Source organism: Solanum tuberosum, unplaced genomic scaffold (assembly GCF_000226075.1).
Source record: "Solanum tuberosum cultivar DM 1-3 516 R44 unplaced genomic scaffold, SolTub_3.0 scf00312, whole genome shotgun sequence".
Classification (NCBI taxonomy): Eukaryota; Viridiplantae; Streptophyta; class Magnoliopsida; order Solanales; family Solanaceae; genus Solanum; species Solanum tuberosum.
In genome coordinates, this window is record NW_006239237.1 from 275,988 (window position 1) to 290,013 (window position 14,026).

Genomic DNA, 14,026 nt, shown 5'->3' on the forward strand with positions numbered 1-14,026 from the left:
CCTGTTTCCACCAACCCCCTCTACCTAACCCCCCCCCCCCACTCCTACCCCAAAAAAACCAATGTGTTTTTTTTTTTATTTCTAATTTGGTGTTTAGTGTTTATGTTGCAGCTCGACTAAATTCAAATTTGCATAAAAAAAATTCAAATTGAAGGATAAAACGCTTCATAACAAAGGCGACTTCGGATTAAACAAAAACCTATGTGTTAATTTGGCAACTAATGAAAGCAACCTCACATCTAAGTGCCACGTGATATTAACCCTTCAACTTTTCTTTATAATATTTTATTTGCCACACATATTTAATCACATAAAAAAAGTTTATTTTTAAGTTTTCAAAGTTGAGGGTGAGAGAGCAACTTAAACACAATCTACTAGATTCAATTATTGAGGCCAATTACCATTTTTTTTATAATCATATTATATTCAAAAAATTTGACTTGATTAATTTAGTTTCATATTACATATACGATATAATTCATTAAAGAAGAATCAATCATGTTTTATTCATAACTGGAAATTAAGATTTCTAATTAAGATTCATGTTGTGTATAACTCATTAAAGTAGAAGCACTCCTTATCCAAGGTTTTGTATTGTTAGGATTGAAAGTCGAGATCTCTAATTAAGATTTTTTTTATCCCTATCACACTATTTATAATGAACAATAACTAATAAAACTTCTACATAATTTCTACCAACTTTTCTCATTTAAATTAATTTTTGTGGGCATGTGGTTGGATTATTGATGAAAATGCATATTAATTAATTATGATTAAGTGAGTAAAATATATGTGCAAATATGTATTATATATTTATGATTAGGTGTAAATAAATATAAAATATATGGTAACATTATGTGGTGTTAGTTGAACTTTCTGTCATAAAAATTATGAATGGTGGTTGAATGATATCCCAAAGTAATATTTAGCAGGTAGTGACTAAGTTTATGATTTATTTTTAGAAAAGAATAGTTATTAAACAATTGATTAATCATTAAAATAATATTTAGTAATAATAAAGGCAACACTAATGTTGCACAAAAAACATTATGGAAACATCCAAACACAAATTGATTTATTTTTTAACTTTTAGGAGATGTTGCATTCACTTTATTAGTATTATAATAATTATTTAAGTGTATAATTACCATGATCTTTGAGGCATGCTTCATGAATTAGTAAAAATAATTAACAAAGACTTGTATTTGTATATTATTATGTGAAATGTTTGCATGTGTATGATTTATATATTTATTTATGTAGCGTTCACATTATACTTTCAATTTAATCACTATCATGTAAAAATAATTTGAGCATCAAATATTCTACGTATATTTACAAGAATTTAAGTTATATGCTTTAATAATAGGATATAGATTTTTCATAACATCATATTAAATTGATTTACTTTGTGTAAATATATTTTACATAAAGATAAGTCTAATAAGATCAATGTTGTAGTAAAAAAATTTTAAAAATGATATCAATACTTTAAAAAGTGAACAATGAATAAATCATTACGTGTGTAATTTTATAGTTATATCTAAAAATTTATTGTTATTTGTATATACAATTTTTAGTATCAATGAAACATTTTTTCCAATTTTATTTCGACTCTTTCTTTAAAAAAAGTCAAATTAGTAATTTTGAATAATAATTTTACAGATTAGAGTATCCAAATAATATAAAAAACAAAAAAAAATTATAAAAATTCGAGAACTCTCTCTTCAAATAAGATCGAATATGACATAACAAAACAACAAATAAAAAACACCACCACTAAAAACAAAATAACGAGACATTATCACAACTAATAGCTAAAATTAGCAAAACACAAAGCAACTCAACAACAACAAACTATCTAATTAATTTATATTTTTCACTTTATTAAATAAATTAATCATAATAAGTTAAATCGATTAATATAAAAACTCAAATTCACCACCTTATCTTTTGAAGTATTGAAAGATAAGCCCATGAAGTTTATCAAATTAAACATATGCCCCTAGCCGTATAAAAGGACCGTACCAATTACAGTGAACGGATAAAGTTTTTTTTTTTTTAATCTTTTTCGATCCACAAACTTTTCATCCTTTATAAAAGGACCCCTCTATTTCTCAAATTCTCTTCTTCTTTCTCTTGTCTTCCTTCTCGTATCTGTTCTTCCGTCTTTTCTCTGTCTCTTCTGTCAATTACCATTAGATCTTCGAAACCCATTAAGGGTTTGCTCAGAATTTGAATTTCTGTTCAGCTTCTTTCGAATTTTTTGGTATTTTTTGTGTAGTAGTGTGAGGAATCTTGGTGGGTTCTTTAGAAGTGGATGAGTGAGCTGGTAGTGGAGTTTTTTCAGTGTGTTTAAGTTCCTGAATTGGGGAAAAACGAAGAGGATTTTCGGTTTTGGTGATACGGAGCAGCTGTCGGTGGTAGAATTGCAGCTGATTTTTGGTTAATTCTGGTTTTGGTGTTTGTAGTTTGGGTTTGATTTGATCTTTGGTGTAAGATCTGGGAAAAATTAGAAGAAAGTAGAAGTGGATATAGTGTAGGCATTTCTTGAGATTATTGGTGTATTGGGTTGTTGGGAATTCTCGAAATTATGATGCAACAAGATCATCGCAAGAAGGTTTTTATCTCTTTCTCACTGTGAAAAAATTGATTTTGTGTTACTCAAGAACCGAGGGTTAATCGGAAACAACCTCTCTACCTTCCGAGGTAGGGGTAAGGTCTGTGAAAATTTACCCTCACTAGATTCTACTTGTGGGATTGCATTGGCTATGTTGTTGCTGCTACTCAAGGAGAGATCTTGAAGAAAGATGAGGGTGTTGTTCATAATTTTTTACTTTTCGAGAGCTTAGAAGTTTTAGCTCAACAATGTTTGCATGAATTGAATATATAATCACCATAAGAAAAAATTGAACTGAATCTAGCTGAAGAAATTTGGGTTTAGTGTCAGTTGGAATTCTTAATTTCTGGTGAGTTCTCTTAGTAAGTGTTTGGCAATAAATTTGATTGAAATTTGAGAAAAAAAAACAGTTTTTGAAGCTGAAGTTGTAAAATGGTATTTGGAAGTAAGAAGTTGTGATTGGACATGCATTTTGATTGTGAAAAAAAGTTGAAGGTTTGTGTGTGGAAAAAGAAAATTCACTTGATACGCTGGTCTAGATCATCAAACTTGAAAAACTCTTCAAAAACTAACCAAAAGATCACTCCAATATATAACCAAACAATGTTTTGAAATGTTTCTTGAAAAAGAGAAGGAAAAAATCCCCATATCCATACATGCCCTTTCCTTCAGTTTCTTGATTGTAAGAAGCATAAGTTTTTTCTAAAAAAAGTTCAGGTCCATATTGCTGTTAAAGAAAGCAGCTTTATTAGGGTAGAAATATTTTTGTTTTTGGAACTTGAGGGTATGTAGGTGAATCACTTAACTAGTCTTCTATTTGTTGATGTTATTTAGCATTATTAAATCTCTAGTTGCATTACCCTTTATGAGTGAAAAAATGGTTCTTGGAATTTGTGATTTTATTTGTGTTTGAAGACAGCCTTCTAGTTACTCTTCTCTCATAGTTTTGAAGAATGTTTTCATTTTGCTTCTTAGGAAAAAAGTAACCTTATGATTGAGAAGGTTTCTTACTCTTTACTTCATGCTAGTTGGTCTATTTGTTGAATGAGATCAAATTCTTATTTTCTTGTCCTTTGTTTGGTTGTGAAAGTAGATCAAACTCTGCTTTCAGTTGATAACCATTCCTTGTTTCTCATACTGTGAATGGTTTGCTTATTAAGTGATACAAATCATATTTGTAACTTGGTTTGGTGGACAACCTTGTGGAAGTATAGTTCGAAATATCAATGTAAAAATTCCGTTGTTTCATAACAGGTTCCACTTTGTCAGTGGAAGTATTTATTTGGTACTTTCTTTAATGTTTCAGAATACCAAAGAAGTGGAGTTCTTTACAGAGTATGGAGAGGCAAATAGGTATAAAATCCTGGAAGTTGTAGGGAAAGGAAGCTATGGAGTTGTTTGTGCTGCCATTGACACTCATACTGGAGAAAAAGTGGCAATTAAGAAAATAACTGATATTTTCGAGCACGCCTCTGATGCTATTCGAATTTTGCGCGAAATTAAATTGCTTAGACTTTTAAGGCATCCTGATATCGTGGACATCAAGAGAATCATGTTACCACCTTCAAAACGAGACTTCAAAGATATTTATGTTGTTTTTGAGCTTATGGAATCTGATCTTCACCATGTTATTAAGGCTAATGATGACTTGTCACATGAACACCATCGCTTTTTTCTATATCAGATGCTACGAGCACTGAAATATATGCACACAGGTAAATTATCTTGTGAATGTGGTAACTAGTACTTTTTCCCCCCTCTCTGAGCGGGTATGAGGTATTCTATATTATCAATGTCTGACTTGTATGTATTTGTTTCAGCGAATGTGTACCATCGAGATCTTAAGCCGAAAAATATATTGGCAAATGCAAACTGTAAACTCAAAATATGTGACTTAGGATTGGCAAGGGTTTCATTCAATGATACTCCAACCACAGCACTTTGGACGGTATGCTTTCTTTAGATCTTTGTCCCATCCATGATCAATGTCAGTAATGGCATTTTTATTTTTCTTGATATTGGGTAAACTATACTTGAAGTGCAAAATCATGCATTATTTATATCTTCAGTTTTTGATGTAATAATTAATTAACTGTGTCTTTTGACACACCATGCAGGATTATGTTGCTACAAGGTGGTACAGGGCTCCTGAACTATGTGGATCTTTCTTTTCCAAGGTAGTTCATGCTAACAATGTGCCACTTGCTGTCTTTTAATTAATAATTTCTTAGCAGGTGGTAGTTTTTCATGTAATAATAATACACTCTACGTCCCTTCCAATACATTCATCCCCGGGGCTTGGACAAGGAACAAGGGTATAGAGAGAACCACCACCAAAGATGGTGCACATAATTAGTTGAAACGGAAAGTTTACATGAATAGTTCTGTATTCGATTCGTTTGTCCCTCTTAGGATTGCAGGTTTGGCCATTCTGTAGTCAATCATTTTATGCACTAGGCCAGGGATTGAGCATTTATACTGTTAGTTGTTTCGCTAGTTTTAGTTAGTTTGATGCCATTGAAGCATCATGTATCGGTTCTTATTTCCCAATAGCTATAGGAAGGCAAAAAGGTACTTGTCCCACTCTTCTTGCAGCGTCTGATGTGCTGATGATACTGTTAGAAACTTTGGTATTTTGGTTAGAATACCAATTTTATATAAGTCAATACATTATAAGTGTATTTGAGTGATGTGTAGATTACAACCGTTCTTGTTCAGGGAGGACTATTGAACTCTCCTGGAAGTTGAATTATCTATTCTTCAGGTAACTGTGTCAGGTCCTGCGTTAATTTTTCTGCGGGGTCTTACTGATGTTTTTGCAGATTTGTTATCTAAATCTTTATCTTGTGCTTGCATTCCTTCAGTATACACCTGCCATTGATATTTGGAGTATCGGCTGCATTTTCGCGGAGGTACTGACAGGAAAACCATTGTTCCCGGGCAAAAGTGTTGTTCATCAGTTAGATTTGATGACTGATCTTCTTGGGACGCCATCAGCTGATACCATAGCTGGGGTAAGAACCTTCAGCCTATTTGGTTTTGGATGGATAAGTGGATGTCAGCCTTATCTTGCAACATATTAATATTGGAGTCCTCTCTTGAGTGTAGGTTCGTAATGAGAAGGCAAGAAAGTATTTGACAAGCATGCGGAAAAAGAATCCAGTTCCTTTTACAGAGAAATTTCCAGGTGCAGATCCTCTGGTGCTCCGATTGTTGCAGAGGTTATTAGCATTTGATCCAAAGGATCGACCTACTGCTGAAGAGGTATTTTTGCCTCCTAATATGTCCCTAATTTTAACATTAGCATAAATGGTATCCTTCTATTCTCATCCTTACCTTGCTCTCATAGTTGGTTCTAATTTTGCTTCCGCGGGTTCCCTTCCTCTTCCTCCATTTCCTTTAGGCTTTGTCCGATCCTTATTTCAAGGGACTGGCCAAGATTGAGAGGGAACCTTCTTGTCGACCAATCTCAAATCTGGAATTTGAATTTGAGAGACGAAGGCTAACAAAGGAGGACATTAAGGAACTAATTTTTCGGGAGATATTGGAATATCATCCTCAACTCCAAAAGGATTACAATGCTGGAAATGATGGCACAAATTTTCTCTATCCTAGGTTCTAACAAGCTCCTTGACTCATTTTATTTCTTATTTTAGTTGCATATTTTATCTTATTTCAATTTGTGATTAACTTTGTGGAAGTTGTTTACATTTGCAGTGCAACAGGTCAGTTTAGAAGGCAATTTGCTTATCTTGAGGAAAATAATGGTAAAAGTGGGCCAGTTATTCCTCTTGGAAGAAAGCACGTCTCTCTTCCACGGTAAGATTATACAGGATTCGTTTTTGTCAATTTTGTTGCTTAGTTTTCACCAGTACAACTTTGCCTCATGTAAGCTTCTCTTTGTTCTTTTGTTGCTTATATTTATTGGAGAAGTGATTGTGATTGAGGAAGCAAGACAAGTTGCTTACAAAGTTTTTAAATCGTTCAGGTTCTTGGGAATAACAAGAAGTGTTTCATAGTGGGAATTACTGTCCGTGCTGTCTCATATTTTCTTTGTTTTTCTCGGGCTGAATCACATATGTTCCTTAAATGTGTGCAGATCTGCGGTCAATTCCAGTACTGATCCCCCCAAAGCTAGGCAGAACTTCTCTGTGTTTGATCATACACAAGTAACAGAAAAATCATCTACTGATGTCAGAGTCGCAGAGAAAATTTCAGGAACTATACAAAACATTTCACGACCACCACATCGAGTCCATGCAGGTACAGTTAAACACGTATTTACTGTTTGGTCTACTACTGTCCGATGTGATATTATATCAAATGTCTGTCGATGAAACAAAGTCTATTTTGTTACCATGTGTAATTCAACTGCATCTAAATTTATCCTCCCATGGAATGGAGGAAATCAAAAGTGAATCAGACATGATCGTGTCTACACAGACCCTCGATGAATGTACATACATAGCACATGATTACATGATTGTTCTCAAATAGTCATTTCTATCCTTTTCAGCCAAACCTGGGAGAGTTGTAGGACCAATTTTACCGTATGACGGAAGAATGCTTACACAGAATACTGGCCTCCTTCCTCATGTCATTTCTCCACATTATATGTTCAGGATGAACCCGGGGAATCGAGAGAAGTGTGGGACAGAAGCCAAGGACACCACTCAAGTTAGACCCCTACCTGCACAATGCAACATGAGTGTTGAGATGAACACCAACCCGTATTATCCGATACAAGAAAAAGTAGCACAGTTGGGTGGTCAAATTGCAATAGATGCAAAACTACTACAGGCACAAACCCAATTTGGTGCAGTTGGTGCTGCAGCTGTTGCAGTTGCAGCTCACAGAGAGGTTGGCACCATCCAGTATAGCCTGACTTAGCAAACTGTATCCAGACGTTCTTTCAATGAACGGAGTAAATCCACGTTGGAGGTGAAAGAATTCTAGGACTGCATGTTCATCTAACCAAGCAGCCCTATCGAAGATTCAATGATGAAACATACATCATACGTCTGGTTAGGTCTCTTTGCCTAAATTTTAGGCATTTCTTTGTTCAGTTTACCCTGTGAGTTAGTATCTATGCTCCTGTAAATTTTAGGCTGTAGTAGCTACGGCATTATTGATTCTATCAATGAATAAAAACTATCGTTCTTCGCACCATTGCTTCCTTGCATGTCATTTTTTTTCTAATTGATGAGCCTTTTTGTTGTGATCTGATCCGAATTGTTTTTAATACAACAACATACTCGGTATAATCCCATAAGTGGGGTCGAAGGAGGGGACAATGTACACTGTGGAGGTGACGGTGACATTTTTCAATCCTTTATTCTTCTCTGTTATATTGACTCTTTGATGTTTTACACAATCCCTTGGGGCAAAGTATATAAAAAATGTTATTGCACCTACATCGGATTCTTCAAAACAAAATATACTACCTTCTGAGGATCTGACAAGCACATGTGATATTTTTGAAAAGTTCGAGCAACATAGGTTTTTTTTATATAATTTGCCACTAGGAACTATGGAGAACCAGGATCCTTGTATTATCATAAAGTAACTCGGTGAGATTGAATTCTTGAACAAAATAGGAAAAAGGGTCAAATTTGCTCTTGTACTATCCGAAAATGAGCAACTTCGTGCTCCGTTACAATTTTGGTCTAATCTCCGCCAATAAGGAAAATTTTCGATTTGTCTGACCCTTCACAGAGTTCTAACTTGAGGTTAAATTTAAATCATGGTAAAAAAATTGAATGTTAAATTTGGTCACATGGAATTTCACCGATTCATGGTGAAGTTGGTAAGTTTTACATAACGAGCTCGATCGAAAAAAACTTAGACAGGAAAAATCATGTAGAGATTTGATTTCATCTTCAACTTGAAATAGAATTTAAAGTTAAAAAACTTTTGAGGCATATTTGAAACAATATTTATGACAAAAACTTAATTTCAATTTCAATTTCAATTTCAAATATCTTTTTTTGAAATACATTATTCTACTACTATAAAATGTCTTAATTGTCTCAATTTATATGATAGATCATTAAGTACATCTATTTACATTTAGATCTAAGTAACTATTTGGTTTGAATAGTTTTTAAGCATAAGATTTTGATTGAAGTTTTAATATTATTAAAGAGGTATTTTTGTGTGGATAATTTTTGTCACCCCTTTATTCACGAGCAAAGGTCACCACCGCTAATTACATTTGTCATTATAATCACCATCATTGTCAATCACCATAGTCGCCAATTACATTCACCAACCACTCCTATCATTACAACCATAACTCACAACTACTGATGCTACCAAGCACTGTTGTCAGTCGTCATCGCTACAACACTTACCAACTCCATCATTTTAATTATATATATCCATTGTCGCCACGATCACTGCCACATCTACCATCACTATCAACTACTTACCACCACTACAATCAGACTCTACTGCATACCAACCATCTCCATAATCACAAATAGCACAACCGTCAACTATCATCAACACCAACAATTACTGACATCAATCAATTTCATTATTACAACCATCACCGTCACTATCAACTACCATCGTTACGCCAATCACTACACAAACCACACCATTACAATTATTATCACAACCATTAGTAGCCACTAAGACCACAATTATCGCCATCACTACAAATCATCTCGCCATCACTAATGAACATAAGTGTTTGATTTTTTATCAAATAATAATTTAATTTAATTAAATTTGTATTTTTCTAATATAAAATAAAATAAAATTCATCATATGCAATTTGCATGGATCATAATTAATAGAGGCAGAAGTCTATCCTCCTTTGACTGATTTATCTCATTTAAATAACAAATGGAGTGGAGTGTAAGTAGTGCATTCAACAATATTCAATTCCCAACCTAATAATTAAAGGACTTTTATGTGTAAGACCATAATAGTCATGGGTTCTCCTGTTTTTCATCTTGAAGATCTGTGCAAGCTCAAACTTCGATTTCCAACTAGCTCATAGTCTAAATAAACTTCAATTATATAAATGAAAGAGAATCTTGACGTAACTGATAAAATTATTGTCATATGAAGAATATATGAGTGGTGAAAACAGTTTCTTACGGTCACAAAAATGTTAGAGTAAGATTGTATGTAATAAATCCTTGTGATCTTGTCTTTCCTCGGATACTATGCATAGTAAAAATTTAGTGCATCGCTATTAACTATCATTTTTTTTTCTTAATTACCGAAAACATACTTGAGGATATGTATAAACTTATTTTTAAAAAGATAAAATTTGGATCAAAGCTATTGATTTATGTCGAGCTCATACCATCAACTCTACAACCGCCCCTAATAGATTGATGATCACTAACTTGAATTGGTCATGAGTACATGTTTTCACTCCAAACATAATTTTTTCATATCCAAAACTCGAACACGAGATTTTTTATTAAAGATGAAGAGACCTAAAATTTTCAACCATTCCATCAAAATTCATGTTGGTGTTGCATATGTTAAATCACAATCATAATCTAAATGTAAACACTTTCTACACATCACCCTCCTAAAACTTGACTTGTGGGATCACCATGAATTTGTTATTGTTGTCGTTATCACTATTAGTAGAGGAGCCAGGTAGGGTTGACCAAATTACACTGTTTATATATGTATATACCTTTTCATATTTTAAACTCTCTAGGAGCAGTGGCGGAGGTAGGATTTTTAATAAGGGATTCAAAATCTGAAGAAGTAAACCACGAACTAACCGAAGAGGGTTCGACATCTACTATATATACATAAAAAATAATGTTAACCATGTATAAATAGTATTTTTTTCCAGCGAAGGGGGTTCATCCCTAACTCTATGCTAGCTCCGCCCCTGTCTAGGAGTTGTTTGATAGACTGTATAACAATTATTTTCAATATGGTGTATTAGAAATAACAAGCCTTGCATAACTCTACAAAAAAATATTTGTTTACAAAAATGCCCGCGAGGAATTTGAGTGGTATTTATATCATTAATCAATTTAATGCATGTGTTGAAACCTTTTGTATTATTAATACATAAAAAATTATGGTATTAGTAATACACACCTCGATACACAATAGAGTGTAGAACTAGTGCAAGACTAAAAAAGTATAACATACAAAGTTAACGCATGCATTATTTTTTCTAATACACTTTACCAAACGAGCTCTTAATAAAAATACTGACTCCGCTACCGATCCCTATGTATATATAAATGAGATCATTCCTTGATTCCTTCTACATGATATATCTCGTGAATGGCTTTTAATTCCTCTCCAAAACCAAAACGGTGAGAAGATAAATGCTAGCATCAAATTATGTGTCGGTGAACTACACAACAAACTTTACACCAAATTATACAGAGCAACCTCTGTTTTTTTTCTCTTTAGCATTTCATCAAACACCTTGAGTGCATTTCTGAAAACAAAAAAAAATGGAGTCAATTTTATGGAACTTAGAAGACAAATGGAAGCTCTCAACTCAAGAATCAATTGCATTTTTCATTTGCACTTGTTCCTTAATCATTGTAATTTGCTTAGTTACTGCTTTTTTTAAAAGAAGGGCAGCCACTAGGAGAAAGGGGTTAGTGGGCCAAGACCCGTGTAGCGCGGATATCGATGTAGAATGGTCTGAACCAAAGTTACTGAGTTCGAACACTTCGGTGAAGAAAGTGCTGACGAGTACGGTGAGGTGGAGTGGGCCAAGTAAGTGGGAGGAAAATCGGAGCACGGAGAGAGTTTCTCCGTTACTCGAGGGCGAGTCTGGGCAATGGCATAGCCACAACTCGGACTCGCCTGTGTGGCAAAGGCCAATATTGATGGGTGAAAAGTGTGAGCTGCCGAGGTTTAGTGGGCTTATTTTGTATGATGAGAGAGGAAGGCCGGTTCATCATGTTGACAATGATCAATTCAATGTTAATCAGGTCATTCAAATAATATCTATATATTAGAGTAAACTCTTTTTTTTTTTAAACTATTAGATGGAAATAGTAACTAACATGTTTTTATAGGTTATAAAGTACGTATGGTGTTCGAAATATTTAAAAATATTGTTATATCTATATTGAATCCTTCGAAAATATACTTTATTTGAAAAATTCAACATGCACCCCAAAACAATTTCGAACAACATAGTACACTATTATATTTGATAGTGTAAATTTTTTTTTGCACTAATGATGTATATATTTTAATTCTACATATATCACGTGTTTGTGAGAAATTTCTTTTGCAATTAGCTAGTGAATAGTCTTTCTCTATATGAATTTAAATCAGTCGAATCACTCATAGGTCACGTAGAGTTAGCTTTGAGAACCTATTGTTTACTCAAATGACAAATTACTTGCTAATATTGGGAATAAATGATCCTTGAATGGAAGGATTAGATGTGTATAGGATTTATAAGTTGATCTAATTAAATTTGGAATTGATGTATAATTAATTGATTAGTTGACTTTCTCTTTATATCATTTTGCATGTGGTATTTAATTAGATATAAAATTTAAGAAAAAAAAAAGTTTAAGATTTTTGTCAATATACCAAAAATGCTTTTCATAGTATGTGGTTTTAAAATGGAAAGATTGAGCAATTATTTTTTACATTTTGAATTCTTTAGCAAAATTTTTTGACTCCGACACAAATTACGATGCAAATATTTTTTTACTCACTCTTTTGCACCTACATTTTCAGGAAAATGTGGATGTTGTTGGGAGAACTACTCTGAAGGACTTGCTGCTGTGACTTTTGCTTTAATATATTCACAAATTTTTGTATAGAAAATATGTATCAACTTATGAGAAGGCAAAATTAAGCAAATCCAGCATGTAGATGCATATTTTTTTATTTTCTTGTTGACTTATGTGTTAAATTTTCCGCAGAACTCAGGATTCTAAGTTTGAAGTATGTTATATACGAGATAAAGGTAATTCGGAAAAGGACTGTACTAGATCAGATTCATTATGTACATATTTATCTTATATTTCTATAAGAGATCATTTTCACAGTTTGAACTTGTGAAAAAAAACATGATGATTAAAATTTGATTAAATTCAAATTTGCAATGTCGAAAAGTCCTTCACTGAAGATTAATTAGATTTAATTAAATTTCATACTAATCAAAATAAAAATAGTATAGTAATTGAGGGATCAAAAGTGTAAAAGGAATACTATTTTTGTTTCCTCAATTATTGGTAAATTATGATTTTAATCTTTGTGGTATATAACTCAATACATTTATTTTTAACTAATAATTAAAACGTGCATTTTTGGTCCTTTTGAGTAGGAAATATATCATTTTTGAACTATTTTGATAATTAATACTTATTCTAAAATATGGAATAACATTACAAGTTTCACGTAACACATGAGTAACTAAATGATGAAACATTTAATAATTCTGAAATTTTATGAAGGTTAATATATTTAATCAGATTTCATAACGATTAAAAAGATAGTTTAGTGCATAAAATATTCTCTATTAGTAGAGTCTAGTAAAAGATCATACTCCAAAGAATGTGATGTATACAACCTATCCTAATGAAAACATCAATATCTATAGCTCGCACTGCTCAAACACATAACGTATAAATCATATAAGAATAACTTCATCGTTACTCCAAAGCTCCTAAATCAAAGGATCAAAAGTGTTATTAACCCAAATGCTAACCCGTTTTTGAAAGTCTAGATGTGTTGGAAGATATCATAATAAATAATACACTTTTTAACGTGTTCTTCAATTTTGAGTACATATAAGTAACATTTAAATTTAGGGATAAGGGTCTGAAAAATACCCCAACTTTGGTCGGATTTGCTGTTGCGATACTAAACTTTCATAAGGACCTATTACCTCCCTAGACTATTTAATACCGTATTTTAAACATATATATTTGCCCACGTGGACATAAAAAATAATGCAAAATTATAAATAGTAATGTGTCCACGTGGGCACATATATACCTTTAAATTACACTATTAAATAGTTCAGGGGTAAAAAATACGGTATTAAATAGTCTAGGGAGGTAATAGGTCCTCATGAAAGTTTAGTATCGCAACAGCAAATCCGACCAAAGTTGGGGTATTTTTCAGACCCTTATCCCTTAATATTATATTGTTGCATTATTTCGCTTCAAAAGTAAAAACTAAAAAAAGACAAGTTAGTAATGGTTCTTTTCTTTTTCTTTTTTCCTGTTGTTATATTATTATTGCATTTAGGGGTGTTCATGGTTTGGATAAAAACCGATCCAAACCGAAAAACCAAACCAAACCGATTAAATGAACCGATTTAATTTGAGTTTTGGTTTGGTTTGGTTTTAGATTGTTAAGAACCGATAGTATTTGGTTTGGTTATGGTTTTGTTCGAAAAAAATCGAAGAAATAACCGAACCGAAC

The 14,026-nt window shown here is 32.8% G+C and overlaps 2 protein-coding genes across 2 annotated transcripts; both read left to right on the forward strand.

Moving 5' to 3' along the window:
- The first annotated feature begins 2,115 nt into the window (after window positions 1-2,115).
- On the forward strand, window positions 2,116-7,789 carry LOC102578703 (mitogen-activated protein kinase 19-like). The gene is made up of 10 exons (XM_006359965.2): window positions 2,116-2,620; window positions 3,927-4,335; window positions 4,441-4,568; window positions 4,738-4,797; window positions 5,485-5,634; window positions 5,729-5,884; window positions 6,024-6,235; window positions 6,338-6,439; window positions 6,720-6,883; window positions 7,137-7,789. The coding sequence occupies exons 1-10, from the start codon at window positions 2,594-2,596 to the stop codon at window positions 7,508-7,510; spliced, it is 1,782 nt and encodes a 593-aa protein (XP_006360027.1). The 5' UTR covers window positions 2,116-2,593; the 3' UTR covers window positions 7,511-7,789.
- A 2,911-nt stretch (window positions 7,790-10,700) lies between these two features.
- LOC102592849 (uncharacterized) lies at window positions 10,701-12,518 on the forward strand. Its single transcript, XM_006360006.2, has 2 exons — window positions 10,701-11,562; window positions 12,329-12,518. The coding sequence occupies exons 1-2, from the start codon at window positions 11,074-11,076 to the stop codon at window positions 12,377-12,379; spliced, it is 540 nt and encodes a 179-aa protein (XP_006360068.1). The 5' UTR covers window positions 10,701-11,073; the 3' UTR covers window positions 12,380-12,518.
- The last annotated feature ends 1,508 nt before the right edge of the window (window positions 12,519-14,026 follow it).

Excerpts from the sequence above, each read along its gene's own strand:
- LOC102578703 (XM_006359965.2), top strand. The coding sequence starts at position 2,594 with ATGATGCAACAAGATCATCGCAAGAAG. Across the intron at positions 4,569-4,737 it reads CAACCACAGCACTTTGGACG|GATTATGTTGCTACAAGGTG; the intron begins GTATGCTTTCTT and ends CACACCATGCAG. Across the intron at positions 6,440-6,719 it reads AAGCACGTCTCTCTTCCACG|ATCTGCGGTCAATTCCAGTA; the intron begins GTAAGATTATAC and ends AAATGTGTGCAG.
- LOC102592849 (XM_006360006.2), top strand. The coding sequence starts at position 11,074 with ATGGAGTCAATTTTATGGAACTTAGAAGACAAATGGAAGCTCTCAACT. Across the intron at positions 11,563-12,328 it reads ATCAATTCAATGTTAATCAG|GAAAATGTGGATGTTGTTGG; the intron begins GTCATTCAAATA and ends CTACATTTTCAG.